Here is a 23,095-nt window from a genome sequence, read left to right as displayed (position 1 = left end):
TCGCGTAGGCGGAGTCTGACTCTCATGCTCCTTGCTACGGCTCTGCCTGCCCAGCCTGTACTGTACATGACAAAAGCAGGAGGATGGAGTGAGTGAAATAAATCCACACTTCTTATTTCTCACAGCCACTTTTTTGGGGGGTCATTTGGCAGGAAGAGGGGTTTTTTGGATCACTGCGCAACATCACATGAAATCGTGTCCTAGTTCATGTTAGTAGTAGAAACCAGCAGCCTATCTCTCCTCTTTCTTTTTTACGCACAGCCTACTCCAGTGAAGGCAGCAGCAGTTCAGATCAGATTTCACATTCAGCTCCGACCAGCTGAGAGAGAGACAGCAAGAGAGCAGGAGGTCCGTTTCTCCGCTTTTCCACCTCCGATTCCCCCTCTTTCAGCGCCTGAAAAAAGCCCCTGCTTTGGAAGAACCGGGTGCACGGCGCAATATATTAAAAGCATCACCGGGATATTTTTTTTCTTCCCTCTTTCCTTTTTTTTTCTTTTTTTTTTTCTTTTATGTATTTTTGCAGGATTTCAGCAGCGAGAGCGCCACAGAGAATTAGATAGAGGGAAGAAGAGATGGACGAGCAGCCGAGGTTGATGCACTCTCACACGGGGGTAGGCATGGCAGGGCACCCCGGCCTGCCGCAGCATATGCAGGAAGGCACCGGAGGAACGGACGGCGACGGAAGAAAACAGGACATTGGAGACATTTTACAGCAAATTATGACCATCACAGATCAAAGTCTGGACGAAGCCCAAGCCAGGTAAAAGCTGTGCGGTTACCAGCCTCATCTTCCACTGTCAGGAGGAGGAGGAGGAGGAGGAGGAGGCGGCAAACTGGGAGCAATTATATCAAAATAAAAAAGAAAGCAAAAAGAAACATTTTTACAAATATATATATTTAAAAAGAATAATATTGGCAACGCAGTGCAGCGTAGATGAAACTATAAACGCACGCAATCAAACTGTGGGGAACAACATTTGCGTGTCTGCAAATCATAGTTTACTTCACATTCAAATAAGTCAACATCTGGACTGCTTTTAGAGAAAATCAAAGAGTGTGAATATGGCGTTTATTACAGTTACATGCCAACGTGTCACTTTCATCATAACACCTTAAATACAGTCACGCTGCGTTTACTGCTCAACGTAAATATAGCTGCTGTTATAGCCTCCATATGAAATATAATAACTGAGCAACAGTACAGAGTAAATGGAGGGAAAAAAGCAGTGTAACTTTGTCACTTGTGATACATAATTTAAGATTTTATACTTGATTTTTAAATAAAAAATGTTATCCACGTTATAATTGGCGAAACTGCAAATGATACACATTTTAAAATGTTAAATTTAACGTTAAAAATATCTATTTTTTTAAATAATATGGTAACAGCAGAATAGGTAAAGCTTCATACATGTGCACACAGGTAAAAATGGATATAGGTTACAACAAAGAGGCTGCAGCACATGTGTGTACATATACAGGTGTTTGTGATGCAGCTTTAATATTTGGTGCCTGCAACATCTTATCAAACTAATATATAAAATTTCAGGTGATATTAAGTAGCTTTGCTAGTGGTTGAAAACATTTTTTTTTAATTTTTGCTCATGAAGCCACTTTTTCTGTTGCAGGAAACACGCTCTGAACTGTCACAGAATGAAGCCAGCTCTTTTCAATGTCTTGTGTGAAATCAAAGAAAAAACAGGTGAGTTCATATTTAATTCTGCTGCTCTAATAAGAGATGCTTCACCCTTGTTGTCTTCATACTTGTGATAAAATAACCATAAGTCTTCTTAAGCAGGTAGGGTAGATACTGTATGAGTGCAAGCAGTATTTTATTTTTACTAAAGGAGCTTTTTAAAAAAGGAGAAAGACACAGCAGCAGCTCTGTGTGGGCTATTTTATCATGAAAGGATAATTTGCAGACTCAAATTCACATCGGAGAAACCTGATGTTGGATATTCAGTCATAACATAATTCACCATATAAATTTCACTGACATGTAAGCTGTGTTTCCTCTTATAGGCATAAAATCTGCACCTTTTTTTAAAACAATTTTTAGGAACTGCGGACAATTACCTCAAAGCAGTCCTTATCAATTAACATGCCAAAATATGAAAGGGGTTTTTTTTTTTTTTTTGGTTGCTATTGTGGAATAATAGAGAGTATTGAGCAAAATTGTCACAAGCACGTTCACGTCTCCCCTTGTGAGTTAACTGTCAAGTCTGGTGAGCACGTCTCTTTCCATTCTGTATTGTGTGTCTATTAAAGCGGTTGTGAGAGAGCGTGTCAGCAGAATAATTGCTAGGAGAGAAATAACGTAACATAGGAGGGCGTAAGTCATGTTTCCAAATCATTTTCCCCCGGTGACATTTTTGAAATTGGCACAGATAGAATCCAGTGCACTTCAAGACTGATAGCGTGCATCTCATCTTTTATTTTCCTCTCTTCACGCTGATGTGCTATATAGGACTCTTTTGGAAGTTACGCAGCTGAGATATTGAGTTGCCAAAGCATGGCAGTTTGTGGCGAGAGGCAGTGCTTTTTCTGTACGTTTCACACCTATTAGTGCGTGAAATGAAATGGAATGGATGGAGGATGAGGACGATATTGTTTTCACTGTCTCCCAAAAGTTGCTCTTGCTCACACTTGACCTTTGTGGCGGTGGAGACTGGCGCTGTTTATATTGTGGGGGAGTTTCTTTTATGTGTGTGCGTGCATCCCGACCCTTTTCATTGAGGTTTTCATTGAAGTTCACCTCGCTGTCTAACCCCCCACCCCACCCCTCTCCCCAAAAAACCCGGCAGTTTATCTTGAATTGGCCACTGCCTCAGGAGAGAGCAGGGGGCCTTTTGAAGCCTGCTGGCTCGCTCTTCTTTTTTGTTGTCTTGGTAGGTTTTTTTGGAGGGGGGGAGTGACACAGTTATGCATAGTGTTTTACTCCCTGGCGCTTCTCGGAGTTCATCCAAAGTTCGGCTCTGCTGAGAGTACAAAGTAACTTGGACCTCTTCCTGCCTGCACACCCATTCTTCTCTCTTTCAGCTGGCAACCTAATACAAGGTGCAGCTTATAGAGCTTTACACAAGAGATATGGTGCTTGTCTTGTCGTAGACTTCCATTTTTATCCAGCTGGCTTTGTTGTAAGGTTAAGTGAGAAATCTTTCACTTTCACTGCCATTTATACAGCTTCTGATACAGTTTATTTGGAGGTTTGACTAAACTTATTTTTATACTCTTAATACTATAAGGTCCTCTCTTTACTGTCATGACGATCACTACACAGTAATTGTGCTTCAAACTCTATTTCACCTTTAACGATCTCAGCACCGTGGCACTGTCGTCGGGTTTACAGTAAATAAAAGATGGAGTGTTAATAAGCTCCATGTCCACATAGCAGAATAGTGTCTTTTATGTTACCTGCACACATGTGTAAGAGTCTGTTTCACTCATCAAATAGAGAACATACAGTACGACTGGAGCTGCACATGGACTTGATCATCATTATTTTTTATATTTTTTCAGAGGTCAAGATGTTGTAAAGTTTATTCCCTTTGTATAGTTGGCCAGTGGACTTAACTGGTGATATTATGAAGCAATAATTTTTGATTATGTCTCAAATAAAGATGCTGAACCTCAATATTATGTTTTAGAAGAAGTCGCAGCTTGTTGCTCCCTCTAGAGGCTCAGTCTCCTTCATAAATTGAGTTAAAACATACTTCAAGTGGCTGAAGAGGTTTATTATTAAATGTTTGAAACTTCTTTCATTTTTAATTTTAACTATGTTATATTTCAAATTCAGTATTAGTTCAAGTTTTTGTAATGAAATGATACTTTAGTTGCGATAGCCTGGTTAATTTAGAGTAACTTTTCAAATGTATTACAGTTGGCTGCATTAGTGAAAGAAGGTTTTATTTCTGTATACACAACCTTATGGCCTTGATGGAAGGTTAAAAATGAATGAAAACACAGCTTGGATGAATTAGTTTGAGTGGCGTACACCTCATTGTTATTTTTACATAAAACTTTAGGTGCTATTCACTCTTCTGTTTCACCAGATGCCTCATTTTCATTTTTTGCTATAACAGCTTTAGTGACTCCTCGAATGCTGTAGTTGCACCACTGTAACTTTGTCCCGAGTGCCACCTCAGTGCAGAGACAGTGTGTATCCACAGAGCTGCTGCCTGCTTGTGTATATTTTCCATCCCTGGTTGTTCCTGGAGCAGCTGACAGCACCTGCAGGACACAATGCTAGTGTTGATCTAGGGCCTGAACTTCTGACCTACTCTGTGTATTTTTACTGGGATTGAAGTGAGGGATGGCCAACAGAAATATTGTGCAGTATAAACAAGCACAATGGTACAGCGACACCCGGGAGGAAAGAAGAAAGAAGAAGAAGGAAGGAACACTTAATTTAAACCAAAGCCTCAATTTTTTTTCATCGTTTTGGACAGTTTGGGTTGGTTTTCACTCAGTTTCATTCCAGGCATATTTTGGTTGTCTTTTTACTTCAAAGGAATGCTGTTTTTCAGATGCTCCACATAACTCTGCATGTGTGTGTGTGAGTGTGTGTGTGGCATAGTGCATTCCCAAGAAGAGACGAAGTATAAAAATATATTGAAGCATATTAATAATAATACTGTATGTGGAGCAAAGGTAAAAACAGCTGTAGTTGTGGTTTGTCTGTGTTAGCGTACCTCCTAGCAACGCTGGTATAATCTGTTCGGAGAGTTTCTCACAGAGACTTTCCAAAAGTACATCCAAACAATTTGACTCTGCTGCTTTATGCCATGATATCAAATAATATGACACAGCTCATATAAATATCCTCTCCTTCTATCTATAAATCTACCTAGAACTGATATTTTTAAGGTGCACTGTTTTCTTCGAGGTTTTCACCATCAGTTTTTTATGATTGATGAAAAGGTCTCTTTAGATAAGCAAATGCTTGACAAACTGATTTGGAAAATGAGCCGCCTTGACCTCTGTAAACACTTCACTAACATCATAAATCTCTGGCAGTGTCAAACAAAACCACTCCTTGACTGAGCTGCTCAGTAAATGTGCTGCTCTGACTTGCTGTTTAATTTTTTTCCTCTCAACCTCAACAAAAGGCCAGCTTTCTTGTGGCCTGTGTTTGTGTAGTGTAAGGTTTCAAGCCTAGGGGATCCTCCATTTATAAAAATGACTAGCCGAGTGATGTAATGTTATTTTTTGAAGGGTGAAAATAGGGTGTTTTACAGAGGGCAGCCGAGTAGTGTTTGACAGGATGAAATGAGCCAGAGGTCTGATTATGGAAGGTGCATAGAAGCCTACACTAAATTGACTTGTCAGTCCATTCAGATGTTTGGCATCTGCCTTTTTGTATTACAGAGGCTGAATTCAGCTCAGTCCTGCATGTCACCGAATAAACATTTTGAAGCAGCCTGGTTTGATTTCAGCTTGAACTTTAATACAGTGTGGTAGTCCGGGTTTTGGACTGTTGGATGGACTATTTGAAGATACCCACACGTTCTAAGAACTTCTCGTTGCCATTCACATTTTTATAGAGCTAAAACAATTAGTCAATTAGTTGGCTGACAGAAAATAAATCAACAACTCATTTGAATAATCTTTTTAAGCAAAAATGCCAAAAACAAATCACTTGTTCCACCTTCTCCATCACTGAAGATTTATGAATTTTAGACTGTTGGTCAGACAAAACAAGAACTTTTACTTTTACTTTTTATAACTTAAAAATGATCAACAGATTAATCAATACAGACAATAATCACTAGCTTCATCCCTACATTTATAGATTAAGACAAGGTGATTATTGTATTGATGGAAAAAAGCATTGACAGATTAATCAAGATGATTGGAAACAATCAATCAAGGGTGCAGCCATCGATTATCAGTATCAACATTCAAGATTCCTTTTTCATTGCATCTCATTATAGAAGTATGACAGTGTCAAATTCTCTGGTTTCGGCTCCTCGACATTGCAGCAACAATAGCAATAAAATAACAATAGAAATACAAATTTGAATAACATGAATAATATATAGTGTGTGTATGTAAAATGCTGTGTATGTTCTAAAAATAGTACTAGAAAGTAGTAAAAAAAATACAATAAAATAAAAAATATAAATAGTGTATATAAAAAGCTGTGTGTGTGTGTGTGTGTAGGTCCTGCCTTAATAAATGTGCATATATATGTTTGTGTATGCACAGCTACGTCTGTGTGTGTGTGTGTGTGTGTGTGTGTGTGTGTGTGTGTGTGTGTGTGTGTATGTGTGTATGTGTGTGTGTCATAGACAGGCAACAGGCCGTTAGTGTCCATTATTCATAAGCGTGGTGGAAAAAACTGCTTGGTGGAAAAAAGCCTGCTGGTCCGGGCCTTGAGGCAGTGGTACCGCTTGCCAGACAGCAGGAGCTGAAACAGTCCGTGGTTGTGGTGGCCGGGGTGTTTGATAATCCTGCAGGCTTCACTGACACACCGTCCATTGTAAATGTCCTGGATGGAGTGACGCTCACATCCACCAATGCTCTGGGCTGTCTGCATGACCCTCTGCAACGCTTTGAGGGCAATGCAGTTCTCATACCAAGCAGTGGTGCATCCAATCAGGATTCTCTCGGTTGTACCTCTTTGAGAGGCCCTCAGGACTTTGGGCTCTATGCCAAACTTTTTCAGCTGCCTGAGATGGCTGCTATGCTTGTCCCAGGTGAGGTCTTTGGTGATGTGAATGCTGTGGAGCTTGAAGCTGCTGACTCTCTACAGCATACCCATTGATGGCCTCTCCTCCTGTAGTCCACAATCAGCTCCTTGGTCTTATCGATGTTGAGCGAGAGGTTGTTCTCCTGGAACCACTGTGTCAGGTTGTTGACCTTTCCACTGTAGGCTGTCTTGTCATTGTGAGAGTGTAGGGAATAGAGTAGGGAGACATCACTGGGAGGCTCCTGTGTTGAGCGGCAGAGGTGCTGGAGTGACTAGACAGGCATCAAGTCCAGGAACCAGGTGCACAGGCGAGGTATGTGAGCTTGGTGTCTACTGCAGTCTACAAACAGCATCCTCACAAGAATTCCTCTTCTTAGGGCAGTGTGAGGTATTGTGGCTATGGCGTTGTGGATCTGTTTTGTTGGTAACCAAATGGTGGATGACTTGAAGCAGGAGGGAACTACCAATATGGATAAAGAGAGGTTGAATATGTCCATGAAAACACCAGCAACTTGCACTACATACGCTCTGATTGTCTGGCCTGGGATGCCATCTGACCCGGCCGCTATGCCGATGTTGATGCAATGAAACAACTTGCACACATCAGCATTGTCGTTGACCAGAGCATTGGTCGTGTCAGTGGCAGTGGGGGTTCCCTCCGGGAGGTTGGTGTTAACAACTTCGAAATGGGCGTTAAAACTATTTAACTTGTCCTGGAGGGAGTCAGTGATGTTAGTTGTACAGCTGGGACTATGTGAGTCATTACAGAGTACACAGTACTGTTGATCTGTGGTTTTGTGTTTTGGATACACCCAAACTGTTTTTGTGGGTACAACATCCTCTATGACTGCTTCTATGTACTCGTTGATGTTGTTTTGTGACGAATCACAAATCACCTCCCAGCCCACATGATCAAAATAGTCTTGCAATACATTGTGCAATGGTTCAGACCAGCAGTAGATCATCTTTACCATGGTCACTGCTTGCTTTAGCTTCTGCCTATAGGTTGGCAGGGGCAGGAGGGAGCGATCCAATTTGCAAAACGGAGGAAGGGTTAGAAGGCTGTGCAGAATGGAGAGCGGTGGCTGAGTAAACTTCCCATATATTTACATCAATGTATTGAAAGTATTTTGGTAATACTTTCTTTAGAGATGTTTGGTTGGAGAGGTCGGTCCTCTCTGGACTCAGTGTGCATGTTTGCCATGTTGCTGATTGTCCCATACTGTTCCATGAGTGCCCGGTCTGTTGTGGCTTGCGGCAGGACATACACAGCTGTCCCAACATTAGCTGGGAACTCCATAGGCAGTCAGAATGGTCGACACAGGAGCATGAGCTATTCTAGGTCGCTTTCTTGTATGACTTTTGGAATAAACAATATATATTCCACTTTTTTTTTACTATAATAGCTACCTATATTAGTAGCCAGCACACTGGCCACCCATCATGACTCAGGAGCAGTAGTCTAGCGGACCGCCAAAGGCAAGGATTCCAAATAAGTCTCTTATTTTATTGGTGCTATTACTACCCTCAAATTGAAGTGGACATATTTGCGGCACATGAATACATTCATGATAATATGTTGGCTTTCAAGTGTTGTATGTCACATGAATACCGTTGCTAGTAGCAACAAAATGACCCCACCATGTTTCCTCGTACCAAAGTACCAACCAAGAGTAACTGCCTGTATGGGAGGCTACGAGAAGTATAGCAAGACAAGGGGGCAGGGATCATTTCAATGATCAACACAACATTTGGACAGCGTTGTTGCACAAAAATCGGGAGCAGAGAAGAAATTTGAGAGCAGACGTTTCATGAGCATGCTGAAGCAGGAAATACGTGCAAGTGACAATATATCTGAGTGCAAGCATACGGTTTGAGCAGAAGCAGAGCAAATATCAGCGCAAGCAGGGACTATTTCAGTGAGAGGGCAGGGTTTGAGGGGGAAAAAATCTAAAATCTGGATGTGAAATCAATAAATCATGCTCTCAAATTGAAAAACCACGCTCTTGAATAAAGATAGGGTAAAAAAAAAGCCCCATTATACCGAATAAAATAGAATGTCTTCCACATTTTCTGGTTGGCTAATTGGTGCTAATCTCAACTTAATTTCATTATTAAAAAGCCATCTTAAGGAGTATCTGTAATAACATTTGTAGGGCTTGTAAGTGTACACCAGCAGGCAGGGATAGTGAATGTTACCTTCAGTGTATACTCGATGTCTGCTCTGATGGCGAGCGTTGTGTCACGGGACCGTGCCTCTCTCGGCGGACAGAGGGACGACTATTTAATACGTGCTTGCTTTTGTCTCCCTCTTATCCTTCCTCCTCAATGCTGATACAGCAGCATTCAGGGGGAGAGAAATGCCAAGCTCGCCGCCACAGCTGTTTCCCCAATCTCTCTGCTTAATCATCCACCAAGAGAAAGGAAGAGCCAAAGTCTAATTCGGCTCAGAGGATGTAGACAAGTGGGAAAAAAATGTGTTTTGATTAGCTGACATAAGGCTTGTCCTAGGTTTTTTTTTTCAACAGTATTTGATACAGAATCCTAATCACAGAATCATCAGTGAGTGACAGCATTGTAAATGGTGTGTTAATACCATTACAGTATAGAACAATGTGGTTACATTATACATTATGCAAATTGTCAGTCACCTAATTGATACATGTTAATCATATTAAGGAGCTTAATTATAGGAATCTTACTGTGCTGCGTTTGTTAATTAACACTGACATCACATGTACGAGGAAAGTGATCTATTTTTTTCTTCCAGAAGTTTCTCTGCCATGATACTGTCGTCTCATCCTCGTGAAAAGGAATGACTAAGAGCACTATGTCATTTTTATGTTTTTAACTGATATATTTTCCGAAGTTTCTGAACTGATTAATGTTTTTTTCCCCTCTTCGCTGAAGGCCACTGAAATGCTGTTTGCAGAAAAAAAATTACATTTAGCTCCAAGCAGCCCTGCCAGTGTGGAGATTACAGAATGAAGGCAAGATCCAAGTAGACTTGTAAAAGAGCGCGGGCTTCAATCTTTTACCTGAATGTCGACTCCTGTGCTCAACGCTGAGAAACGATTGCTTAAATATCACCGTTCTGCCATTTACCTCGTTCAAGGCTCTCTTTGCAATCTCAGTCCCTGCAGGTTTGGTCTGCCTTTTTTTCTCTATAACGGCCTCCTTAATATGTTACGAATTTAATCAAGTCTGCAAATTTGTTATGCACGTTAAATTGAACATGCAATGGCACATTTGAATGTGGTTGTCATACCAACCCCCCAGGAGTTCATTTTCTATAATGTAGTGTTTGGAATCTCATTTCCTCCACTCTCCCCTGCTGCTACTTGCAGACGCCACCTCCAGGCTTCCACTGTATGTTCACTATGAAAGAGGCTCAGCTTCCACGGCTTTCAAACACTGGAGGGAGGGAGAAAGAAAAGAGAGAGGGAGAGAGAGGCCTCTCTCCACGTAGTGGAAATGACACAAATTAATATACACTACTTAAACCAGACCAAGATTAATGGTTCCCTTTCGCTGCAGCTTAGTCCCACTGTCAGTTGCCGGGTGCTCGTTGGACAAAATCAACACTAATCAACATTTATTCCACTTTTGCCCTGGGCTCTCAGGAGTCTGGCAGGACTGCATGCCCCCCTCCTCCCCCCTCTGCCTTCCCTCCCAGCAATCCACCCCTCCCTTCGTCCGTCTCGCTACGCTTTTCACCTCTCATCCAGCTCCTCCATACATCACCCTCCTCACACCGCTCGGCTCCTCAGAAGAGAGTGCGCCCCCTCCTATCAGGCCACATTAGAGTCATGATAGATTTTCTCTTTTCATTTGCATCTGATATTTAACACAGCAAAGCAGTTGCTCTGTCACTTTACAGTACAAGTGTGTGTGTATGTGTGTGTGTCGGGGGGGGGGGGGGGTGTACGAGTGTATGCACATAGGCTTTTGTCCGTCTATGTTTTTAAAGCAGTCATTTCAGTCAGTAATTTTATCTGCACTCACTCGCCACTGCATTATGAGAAACAGGATATGCGTTTGCTGTTCGGTGCTGAGTGTGTGTCAGTAGTGTATTTATACAACATTTCATTGTCTGGAAAGAAGTATTTTAGATTGCCCACTGCTGGGAAATTGAAATCCAAGGTCCTGCTAGAAGATAAACTTGTCACATTTTCTAAACAACTATACATTTTATCTTCAATATATGCAAGGTTCAATTTCAATTTGAATCAACTGTATATCCTAATTTCTTTTTTCCAAGGACTGGCAGTAGTGGCATCCAAAGATCTGCTGACTCTTCTCTCAGCTAATCAGCCACCCCTCCTCACAGAGAAACATTAAGCCTTGCGCAAAGGCTCATAATTAGCTGGGCTAATGCAGGCCACTATTCCACTGCTGCTACTCATCTCTTTGTCATTTCACTCACTCAGAGAAAAACACTCACAGAGGGACGATTATCAAGAAACAAGCCTGAAATTAAACAGTGTCTTTATCTTTGCTGTAGATGTGAGTGTAGTTTACATCAGTGTTAGAGAAAAAAACAGGAATGCATTACTGAGTCATATCCACTGCAATTATGTCAACAGAGTGTCAGTATTTACTTAATTATATTCTTATCATTATTATGAGTTCTGTATGCGTTTGTTTTGTAGTAGTAAAGCAGAAACAGATTCATCATATAGGCTAACTTAATTTTTGTTTGTTAATTTTTGAATTTATGATAAAAATACACATTTTTGTAGTAGCTAATGATATCTCTAATGTAGTGATGTTTTATATATAAGTGGCATTCCTCTTAAAATCACTGTTGTAAGGAAAAAAACCTCTAAATACAAAGTAGTTCAAACTAACTTTGCTAAGCTAACACTTAGCACCGGAGCGGAGAGTACTGAAGCAGCAAATATCAAACTTCTTCTTCCTTTACAGTTAGTAATACAGTCAAATTAAACTTGAGACTGTTTGTAAAGGATTTAGAGACAAAAAAACACAAAACAATTTCCCCCTCAAACTGGATAGTAGAGAAGGTTATGAGCGTCTGGTTCAAAAGCAGTTTTAGCTAACTTTATCTAACAGCAATGGAGCAGAGAGCACTGAAACAACAAACAGCACCCTTTTCTATTTATTTTAGAGTTAGCTATACAGTCAGGTAATTTTGAGAGTTTTAGTAAAGGTTTACAGTCTGTCATGTCATATTGTGTTGCTTTGTGTAACACTTAGCTAGCTTGCAAAACAAAAAAAAAGAGAAAATTCACTGACAAAACAAGATTTGACTCAGAGGGTTCTTGACTGATGGTTCGAACCATCAACATTTAGGTTTGCAGTCCTAGTTTAAAAAATAAAAAAAAAGTTTGCTGCCTTAAAATGAATCTAAATGATTTGAATTAATATCTTTTTGATAAAGTTGCAGCCCTTCAATCTGATATCTCTCTGTTCTTTTTGATATTAAAAATGGGTATTATGATTTCTACAATTTCTTTTTTTTTACATCCAGGTTTTCATTTTTTCAGCCATGGATTTGGCTTCTCACTTCTTCCTATTTCGGGAGCTGGATATGCTGGAATTAGTCCCAGCATGCATTGGATAGAAGCCAGGGAAACACCCTGAATTGGCGAACGGTCCATCACAGCAGTTTAGATTTTATTACTGTCCAATAATCTGAGGTCTCAGATTTTTTAGTTTTGCTTTGTTCCCCTCCGAAGATGAAATTGTGCGAACAGCTGATGCCTCTTTTCCTACTTTGCCAAGATATTCAGCGCAGTGTTGTCCATCTTGTAGGATTGCATGGCCAGAGGCATTGTCATGGCACCAACTGGCCTCATTGAAGTGACACTGAGTGCTTTGTCAGCTCTGTGTCTCAGGTGCCAACCTGCGCTTCCCAAAATAAACTGTCATGCAATGTGGCAGGACAGAAAAATGTAGAAGGAGCATGTTGGGGCCCTGCGCCCCCCTGAAAGGAAACAAATGTTCCATAGCAGAAATGTATTGTGGTTTTGGATGCCTTCCCAGCGCCGACACCAGCGACATGGTGGGGAACTTAAAACATGGAGTGTGATCGTCTGTACCTTCAGCAGGGGTCACAGCAGGTGGGATCACAGATGTAAAACTTGGAGTTTCTCTACATAGCCTAAAATGTCATTTTATTTATTTTCAAAGTGATTTCATCCCACTGTGGACCTGTTACATTTTGACAGCTCTTTGTTATTTTCAGACATCCTCCTCCAGAAATAGCTTATGCTTACTGTAGTTAGCTCCTCTTCCTGTTTTATAAATGGTCTGTCATTTTCTTTCTGCGGTGCAGCATTACACCAGGAGAGAGTAAACGGAGGATGTGCACTTGGTTGAAGTCACTTTCAGGCTGATGTCAGGAGGCTGGAAGGGGCGAGCGTGCGGAAAGTCATAGGCAGAGATTCCTTACCAACCTCCAAACTGTAACCACTGGCCGTATCTGCCCTGTTGGGTTTGGCCCTGAGCGTGTGATTCCTGTTAGATCTCACTGTGGCCTGTGTGCTCTATAGCTGCCATGACATTTTTATGACTAGTGGACTGAAGTAAAGGTGGGAGTCACAAAGGCTTGAAATGGAAGTTCAGTCTTCACCTCCATAATGAGGGACCAGTAGCTAATCATGCAGACAGATGAAAGGAGTCTGTATCTTGGCAGCAGGAGAGGTGAGCACATATCGTAATGTTTTACTAAACATGGACTGCAGACCTTGATGGGTTGTGATTTTAACACGGTTTAAGTGTTTCTTATTCTTCTAAAGTGTCATTACCTAATCCAACTGGAACAATAAACAATACTGTAAAAAATGTAGCTACACCTGTTAAGTGCTATTAGATAATGTTAAAATAATATAAAACTTGATGAAAAAACTACTTTTGTGTTTGATTATTCTAAACAAATGAGAAATCTAAGGCATACGGATGAAAATGAAGGCACTGACAAATACGTTTAACAGTATTTAGCTTGAAGTAAATTTCAAAGAACTTAAAAATTCAACTGTATTTGTACTTTAATAATTACACTGAAAAATGACTCTCAGTCTCCCCTTTAGCTGCTGAGCTAATGTTAGAGCTAATGTTATAATTAGAGATTAAAATACTGATGTGACATGATTAAAAGTATAACTGAGGGCTATTATTTACTTTCCACTGGTGTTCGCTGTCAGTCAGTGCTCAAATGCTATCTAGCTACAACATACAGAACAGAGCTGGAAAATGTCTCTGTTTTATTAATTGTAAATTGAATATCTTTGGGTTTCGACCACTGGCTGGACAAAATCAGACATTTTAAGACATCACCTTGGTGTTTTGGAAATTGTTATTGGCATTTTTCATTTTTTGCATCCTAAACATTTGGTTGATTAATCACAAAATAATAAGGAGATGACTTACTAATGAAAATAATCATTGTTTGCAGCTCTGAAAGCCATCTGGCCGGGTCTGTCATTGCTATACCAGCTGATAAATTCACTTTGTCTCTGTCTCTGCTGTAAAAAGATAGTGTTGATAAGTTAATATTCTGACAACAGAGATGAGATAAAGAGGTTTTAGGAGTTTGGAGGATAGTGTAACCTTGATAAAATGCTCATCTCAGTGACATTGATTTTCATCATCCATCTTCATCTGATATGAAGTATGCAAATGGTGGCATCGGCTGGGAGTGGAGTACATTGCTGTTAAATGGCCTTTTCAAATGTTCTTTGTACCGTGCTGACTTCCAAAAAATTCACTGTCAGCTATCTCGTCGCGTCCTGAAGTCTTTTTTGGAGACTTCTTGTCTACCTATATTTTATATCTTCCTCTATTTCTTCCACTTCTATCCACCTTCTCTTCCCCCCTTTTCTTCCCTTCCCCAGTTCTTCCCTTTCCCCTCTCCTTGCATGCCATACAAATTAGATACTGACAGTGTCAGAACGGCTACTCATGAAATATTAACAGCTTGTAGAGAATTTTACATTGCTACATTTCTCTTCATTTTTAACTATGTCAGCACAGGCGGTGGAACATTTATTTGTGTGAGTTCAGGAAGGCTATTACGCTACCACCTTTTTTTCATGTTTTAGATGATATCCATCAACCCTCTTTCCACATGTAGGCTAGTCTATCTCACCTCAAATTTCTTTCCCTTGTTAATGGAAGCGATAGAATATTCTAGCATTGTACCTACCGCCTGAATATGTTCTCTGGCTATTTTCTATCCTGACTACACAAGATCTTGATTCTAACGAGGTGTTTATTGCCTTATGAAGGGAGAAATGATTCCTTTATGAGTAGGATAAGACTGAACACATTGCATTAAACAGCATATGGTTAGTTGTTAAAATGTCTGCAGGGTAGGTATAACCTGAACTGCCTGTTATAAACAATAACTCCAACAAGAATCTGCCTCATATCAGTGTTTCCACATATAAAGGAGAAACTGCGAGAGGCATCACCCTTTTCTTATTAAATAATCCATTTCTTTTATTTCACCAATGTGAGATTTAAAAAAATCTGGTCTCCATTCAGCTCAGTGGGTGGCAATGGCCCCTCTATGTCTGCTTTTTGCTAGATGGCCCCTATAAAGATGGAGCTGTCAGTCATCCACGGGCTTCCCGAGTCCTGTGAGGCAGCGTCAGTTCTCACTGAAGGACTGGAACAATGACTTCTGTTGTCACACATGTGCATTTCTGTGGGCCATTCTGTAGACAGTGTGTTACCCTTTAATTAAATTCATCATTTCAGTTTGAACGAAGCACATAGGGGGATAGTACAGATAATAGTCCTAGTAATTGTACTGGCTGAATATAGCAATGCAGAGTGTGAGTTGGAGGCATTTGTTTTAAGAATAGTTACATTTGGGATTTTTTGGGAGTTTTGACCATCATTTATTTCATTTTTAACATTGTACTAACAAAGCAACTGCTGTGATCTGGAAACATCATTACTTTCCAGTGGGTTAAGAAATGAGTGATTATGATGATAAGACTGGTTGCAAATGAGCCAACAATTTATCTAGAATTTCTACTTTTCTATCTTTATTTGGAGGCAAAAAGGCAAGTGTGCACACTCTAAATGTTGTTAATTATCCCCCATTGTACAAGAAAACTACAGAAAGCACAGTAGGCCAACACTAAATCTAAATGTCAATGGGTAAACAGTGAGTTGAATGTTTACAACAGGCAGCTATTATAATGATATTATTCTTCACCTTTGGTTTTTCTTCCAAATGACTTTGGCTACCCTGGAGGTTTGTTCAAAACATGTCTGCTCATCCAGATCTCAGCAGGAATCTTGGTGGGTGCAGTGTTAAAAATGATTACCAGACCTTGGAAAATAAGTAGTCGAAAATGGGAATTAATTAAATGAAATTGATTATTTAATTAATGAGTGCTAAGGTGCCGTTTTGTCTTTCAAAAATTGTAACACACTTTAAAACATGCTGAGATAAGATTGGTTCATATGAATAAAACCCTCCGTTATTGTATAAGTGGTTCCATATTGTGATATTGATTTCCTGTATATTCAGTGTATACTGTATCCTGATACAGTACATTTTCTAGAAAATCAATTGGGAAGTTGTCTATGAATAAAAATAACAAGACAGAAATGTGTCTTTGCTATCAAAGAAGATCCACAGGTAACAAATCAGGATACTTTATCACATTCATACAAAACTCATAGAAAAATGTAATATTGCCATAAAGCAAACCTGCTCATTGATCTGCAGTGTTGACAGAACTGTGCTACTGTAATACTTATTAAAGAGATAGCACGAATGGTATGGAAATCCCTCTGACTCACACAGTATGTATCATCACATCACCCACCTTCTACCTGTTGACAGTTCTGCAAATCAAAGCAAATCAGCTCACTTATAATTACAAAAATACAGGTGTAGAATATTCTTTCTGTGATTGCTGTGTTGCTGTAAAAAATAAATGGAGGAAAACTAGTTAATGAGGTGTATCCTCCTGTCTTATCATATGTGGCTGGGGCTTCCTCTCCTCTTGACTAATGATGATGTGTGGCACAGGTAGCTGTCAGCAAGGCAATGATTAATTAAAAGGAAAACTAGGCCAATTTGTCATATTGTTCTAACTGTGGTCAGAGAGCAAGGCTGATGCCTCCACACCCTCCACTGTACCTAGACATCCATAACGTGTTGGGTTCTGCAGCTATTTGTGAGAAGTCTCATCAGCTCCGGGGGAGTTTTTATCGTCGTCTCTCCGCTCAGACTGTCTCAACACAGACCCGATAACAATTAGGAGGCGTCTGCTTTGGAATGGGGCTCAGAAATATGAGCGTGCCAAGCGAGGTTGACATAATGAACAGATGCAGCACAGAGGAGAGTAGCTCTTGTGTCTGCTGAGTTTGAAGTCTCAGAGAAGCATGCAGCCTTTTGCCACTAACATACAGCTAAAGCTGCAGTTGATTTTCTGTGTTTGTGTTTTGGAGGTCCATCCATGCAGCAGTGATTAGTATTGTTGTGAAGCCAGTGGCTCACAGCGTTGCTTTCACTGACTGAGGCTTCTCAGCTGCCAGCTGTGGGTCTCACTGCAGGCCCAGTGAAGAGAGCAGAAGTCTTGTTTGTGTTGGACTGCAGTGTTGCTCCCAGCATGCAGCCTGGCCCTTGTCAGCGGCCCTGTCATATCTGTCTCGGGCCTGTCCCGACAACCAACCCGGGCTCCCATGTCACAAAGGCGGTCTCGTCCTAGGAGAGACAGGTGTCAGCAACCCGTGCCCCCCCCCCCTTTCTCCCTCGTCCAGGCAGATGCCTGCTGCGACGGAGCCACATATTTGAAGCTGAGCAACTCGGAAAGAAGGGTCATCTCTGCCACCCATTCACAGTTGCCTTATCACAAGAGACCGAAGCTTTATCAGCGTGTGAGAGCGCTCGTGTCAGATATGGAGCATCCACCAGAGGAGACTGTCCCAGTCCAAGAGCATTACAGACTGGGGCTGCGTCCTGACTGACTGACACGCTGACTGACAGCTTTATTGTGTCCTTTGAGGAACGGGGATGAAAGGCTCTCATGAAGAGGCCTTACAAACGCAGACCATACTCAGTCGTGCTTTGGAAGAATTGCTTGTTCCTTTGTATGCATTGTTGTTTTTTTGTATAGAGTCCACGTCTCTCAGCTGACAACAGTCTTTTTCTGATTGTACAAAAGCAGCCATTAAGGAATCTGACTCGTTATATCCTGGCTACAAAGCTTCAGCTCCGAGGACTGAGGAATTTCATGAGGAACTCGTTAGCACGTTAGCTTATTTTTAATAAAGAATTCCTCTGAACATTGTTAAGCTGTTATTCATTATACAGTAGATGCCGACGCTATAGTTGCTAACACAATTGCCTTTTTGGATGTAGTAGCTGCCACCATTAAACCATGTTGGCAGTTTCTTCTTTCATTATACTTTTTCATTAATTCCTAATTGTATTTAAAATTATTTGATTTACAAAACCATTTTTATTAAACAATACCACCACTGACATAGTACAGCTAATTTGAGTTCGAAATAAATAGCATTTCCTGTCTACTTCACCGTTAAAGCTTGTGATTAGCTTGTGGAAAGCTAATCTTTGCTAAGCTAACCTAGCTTTTGGCCACAGGTGACACTTACAGGATGAATACTAAGTCATAGTGTAACAATAGCACAAAAAAGAGAAGCGTCATAAAAACACCACAGTATCAGTTACGTTACAATGTCTAATGTTTGCTAACATTAGCAGCTATAAGCTAATGTGTCTGATCACTACAATAACCCCACCCCCTATTGTGTTGAACTGCGTAATGTTGCCACAGATTTAGTTACAAGTAGCAAATGTACTTAGAGATGCACATTGCTGCATGTAGCAAAGCATTTTAAAATAATGGCTAGTACTACCTCATGAGTTGAGCCAATGTGGATGACAAGAGTTGGTGTTTGTTTTACGGGAGCATTGAGCAGCACTTGTAAAAATGGCTTTTGGTTTTTCTCAAGTAAAGCTCAAGTCTGAAATGTTTTTTTTTTCCCTTTCTAACAGCTTCACTTTACAACGTGCTCTGTATATGGAGAGACACAGACAGATGCTGAAGTCCCATGATTTTACAGCAATTTGTCCATATTTCGCTGCTGTTCTACCTGCCAGCATATGACATTTTTATTCAAAGAATTGACATGAAAGCCAAATGACTAATGTCCCCTTTTCTCTTTCTCTCTCTTTCTCACTCTCTCTCCTCCCTGTCTTCATACTGTGGCTACCATTCCTATTTTCTCTCCGTGTGTTATTTTCGTAGTGATCTAAATTGATCCACGGTGAAGCCGGACAAAGATTGCTGTATATTTAATGTCTTTCAGCAGCCACATTAAGAGTGCTGTTTGTATGGTGGTGGTGGTGGTGGTGGTGGGTGGGGCTGATGGGGTGCCGTGACATTAATAATTTAATTGCTGTCGTGTATCTGAATGCTGCAGGAGAGCCAAATGATGGATATTTTTAATGATATGAAGAGTGAAGCCCAGAAAGATCAATGCCAGCACACACACACACACACACACACACACACACACACACACACACACACACACATACACGCATACAGTGTCTGTCAATGTGAATCTAAGGGCCTAGTGAGGATGATTGTGCTCCCACACTAATATTGTTTTGGTCCATAAGCCGTCTGGTCTGATCTTACCGGCTGAAGGTCTCCGGCCCAAATGACTCTGTCCCCTTTGCTGGTGCTGTCAGAACTGACAGTCCTCATGTTTATTTCATTTTGCGTCTGGGCTGTCTCGTTTCCCTATCCTCCAATGTCATTAACGCTGCGAGCCAGGACCCTGCAGTGGCGCGCCTAATGAATTCCTCTGCGGCTCCTCACTCCCCACCTAGTTACCCCAGCTCAAGGTGTCAAATTAAAACAGCCTGGGAAAAGAGAGAGAGAGGGAGAGGAGACCGTCCTAGCATGTACAGTATGAGTGTATGTTTGTCTCGTAGCGCATCCGTCCCTTTTGTTTGTTGCATTATTTATTTGTGTTTGTTTGAAGCGGTTAGAATTGAGACAGCGTGGATTTCCTGACCATCGAAAACAAATGAACAAAAAAATGAACTTTTATCTTCCATTGAAATAATTAGTCGACACCAAACAAAAGCGCCTCCTCTCAAACAATGAGTTTGATGCCAGCGATCCTATAAATACAACAGCCGCCTGTGCTGTGATGTCGACTCGGCGCTTTCACCTCCTTTGTGTGATTTGCGTGTGATTCTTGATGAAGAATTGTTGCTTTTTTAACATTTGGGATCTCCGGGATGATTTGGGGAATGAAATCAGCGGCGGTGAGGATGCCTGAGTGGCTGTTAATTGTGCTTATTTAGTTGTCATTGTGATAAGCGTAACGAGGCCAGACGTGTTATTGAGCTGTGAAGCTGCGGTGGGAAAGCAGCTTTCTTACATTCACCCCTTTCCCACATATTCTCTCTGATGGGAGCCTTTATGTCGCGCTTTTATGGCCATTCTTACATCACATACTTTTGAAATAACACCAATCTTTTCGTTCTGCTTTATGATTACACAGGGTGCGTATGGGGGTTAAGCAAGGCCAGTGCTATGTTTTACAGTATATGTCCATTTCCCAGTGGAGACCCTTCAGAAATGACCACAGTGCTGCTGCTGCTGCTGCTGCTGCCGCCTGAGTGTCAGAGGAGCAGGCCTCCCTGTGTGGCTCTCTCGCTCTCTCTTTTTCTCTGACAGCACCGGAAGATGGAAAATGGTGTCAATCAATTCATCAGAGCAACACGGGTGGCTGTGCAGAGAGGAGAGCTGGGGGCGTGGTAATGGCAGCGTGCAGGAGGAGCGCACCGCACATGATTATGGCTCCCTGCTGCAACTATTTCCCCTCACCGCTGTAGCTGATGCTGCAGTGCTTTAATGGACTGATTGACTGTACATCCTTTGGTGCACGGCTACAAAGAGTCCTGCCGAGCGTCCTCAGAGGACCACAGTGGCAATCTGTTGTCTTAAGTGAACGTCTTGAAGGGCCTCCTTCCCTTTCCAGCAGCTCCACAGTCAGTCACAGCAGTGTTTTTCGGACCACCTTGGCACTCCAAGTCCACGGCTTGTTAGACTGAAAGAATGTGCTGCGTTAATTAAAGATGTGTAAATATGCTTGAATGGGCCACATCTTCGCATTAGGAGAGATTTGCGGAATCGGCGCTGTAATATATTTTAATTAAGGATTAATTAAAAAATAATGGGGATTTTATTTTGCCTGGCAGACTGGCTTTGGACATGATTCTGGCGTCTGCTGTGAGCTCATCAGTGGAATATTGAGCACCTTGCCTGCTTCTCAGGAGCAGAGGGAGACTCTCAAGGTCTCTCTTGAAAACAAAAGCTCTTGCCCTCTCCTCTTTTAGAAGAAAAAAAAAGAAGAAAGAAAACAGACATTTTTGTGGGAGGGAGGGGCCAATGCGTTGGCTTAATTAAATTTTTTTCTACACCCTCAGCACCCTCCTCCTCCTCTTCCATCCTCACCCTCACCCATCCTCTTCTCTCTTTTTCGGCTGGCAGAGCAGCAGAGTGGCTCTGAGACACGGAACACTAGTTGTGCTGGCAATTATGTTAATGGGATGCTATTAGGCCATGATTCCGTATGAGCGATCGGGGAGAAGAAGAGCCCCGGCGGCAGAAAATGATAACGGAGCGTGCGCCTCGTTGATACCGCTCCAGCAGGATCATTTGCATAATGAACCCTCCCCACTAACGAGGGGTGTGGCCTCAACACTGAGCTACTTAGAAAGCTTAAGAGTCGCAGCGTGAGGCGAGCTGACAGTGAAAGCACAATGTGACAAAAAGATTCATGGACTTCACTAGTCGTCGCAAAACCCATTTTGGCACAAATGTAACTGTGGCATGCAAATTCCTCCGTCGGTTCCTTTGCAAACTCACTTTGGAGGCACCGCTCAGTGTAGAGACATGACAATGCAATTTCTTTTGTTGTGCACTCTTATCTCCCAACGATAAATAAAGAAATCTCCATATCTTGGACTGACTTAAATCAGGGGTGTTTTTGTTGCTTCTTGTGTAGCGTTTGGCACATATAGCATATTGTTATTTCTGGCAGCTACAGCCTGAAATGTCTTCTGCTCAGAGTCAATATTTTGCATTCTGTGTATAGCGCGCACACACATACAAACACACACAGCCATGCACACATTCAGGCACGCTGTAGAATTTTTGGCTTTATGATTCACTGAGCGTTAAGGAGGAAACTACCTTGGGGCACCAAAGCCCTGTGGATTCCCTCAGCAGCTAAAATAAAACAAGCTGAGCAGGGATTGCTCCACTTCATTCACATTGCTGCATTCTCTAAATATACTGCATGTGTACTATTCTTTTTGTTTTTTTCAGCTGAGGTTATGTGCTGACGCTATTGATCCCAATCCTAACAATTTATTATTAATTTGCCTTCACAGCGCCACATCTTTATTTATGCACTGCCCCCCTCTCTCTCTTGATGTCTTGATGTATTATTTGTGTGTCCACGCAGCGTATAGAGATTCCCGTCGTCTTTTAGACCCAGCCTCAGGATTTGATCGGAATGATCTGGAGGCCCAGGGGAAGACATTAAACACCCAGAATGCCCCTCAGGCTGCTCTCCCCTCCTCTCTTTCTCAACCTTTCATTCTCCCTTAATGAGAACTCCTCCTAATTATTTCAGTGGCTGGAGCGTGGGGACACAGCCGGAGTTAGATCCCCGGCGCTCGGACGTGACTGCTATGCTGATGAAGGCAGGGGATCAATAATTTAGGCCCTAGCCTTAATGGCGGGGTGAGGAGAAAGCGATACATCTGAGTCAGAGATTACATTTTAAAGGCACAGCCTGAGCTCCATCTCCAGTCAGTGCTCGCCGAGTTAACTAGAAACCCCCCTCCCCGCCCCCCGAATGTGTTTGATGTAAACAGCTGACACTTTTATGTTTACTGGAATCCTTATTGCTCTTTCTCTAAAGCTAAACCCGAGTCTAAGTGCTTGTTTGCCTAACTTTGTATATCCAGCATTCAATTATTGCAGTCTGCAGAGTCACTCCGAAAAACGTCTCGCTCACCAAACGATTTGCATTTGAAGTACACGGGGATATAATTGATTTAGAGGCATGAATATTGATAGCATCTTATCAGGTTGGTGCCCATCCCTCAAACCGCTCTGTGGAGAATAATGGTCCTCTGAGCATTTTTCTGGTCATCTTGCTTTAGCGGATGCACACATAATCTTTAAGTGTACAGAGTCTCGGCTCCACGAAGCCCTTCCATTTCCCTCTGGGGAGGCATCCATGCATCTTTTAAGGACTCCTCACATCAAGGAGGCCTGAGCAGAGTACCCTGCAGTCTCTCCCCTCAATTATTAAAGCTGGGATTTTGATGCTCTGTTTTAACTTTAGCCTTGGAAG

At 41.7% G+C, this 23,095-nt stretch overlaps 1 protein-coding gene across 3 annotated transcripts in view; it reads left to right on the top strand.

Annotated features, from left to right (window-relative positions):
- Positions 1–572: 572 nt before the first annotated feature.
- Positions 573–23,095, top strand: part of LOC128361443 (pre-B-cell leukemia transcription factor 1) — a 59,266-nt gene continuing 36,743 nt past the window's right edge. For all 3 annotated transcript variants that reach the window (XM_053321907.1, XM_053321906.1, XM_053321908.1), the window contains exons 1-2: positions 573–760; positions 1,629–1,702. In XM_053321907.1, the coding sequence (XP_053177882.1) occupies positions 573–760; positions 1,629–1,702 (262 nt within the window). The remainder of the gene's footprint in view (positions 761–1,628; positions 1,703–23,095) is intronic.

This window comes from Scomber japonicus, chromosome 7 (assembly GCF_027409825.1).
Source record: "Scomber japonicus isolate fScoJap1 chromosome 7, fScoJap1.pri, whole genome shotgun sequence".
NCBI lineage: Eukaryota > Metazoa > Chordata > Actinopteri > Scombriformes > Scombridae > Scomber > Scomber japonicus.
The sequence above is the reverse complement of the archived record's forward strand: the minus strand, read 5'-3'. Positions and strand labels throughout refer to the sequence as shown.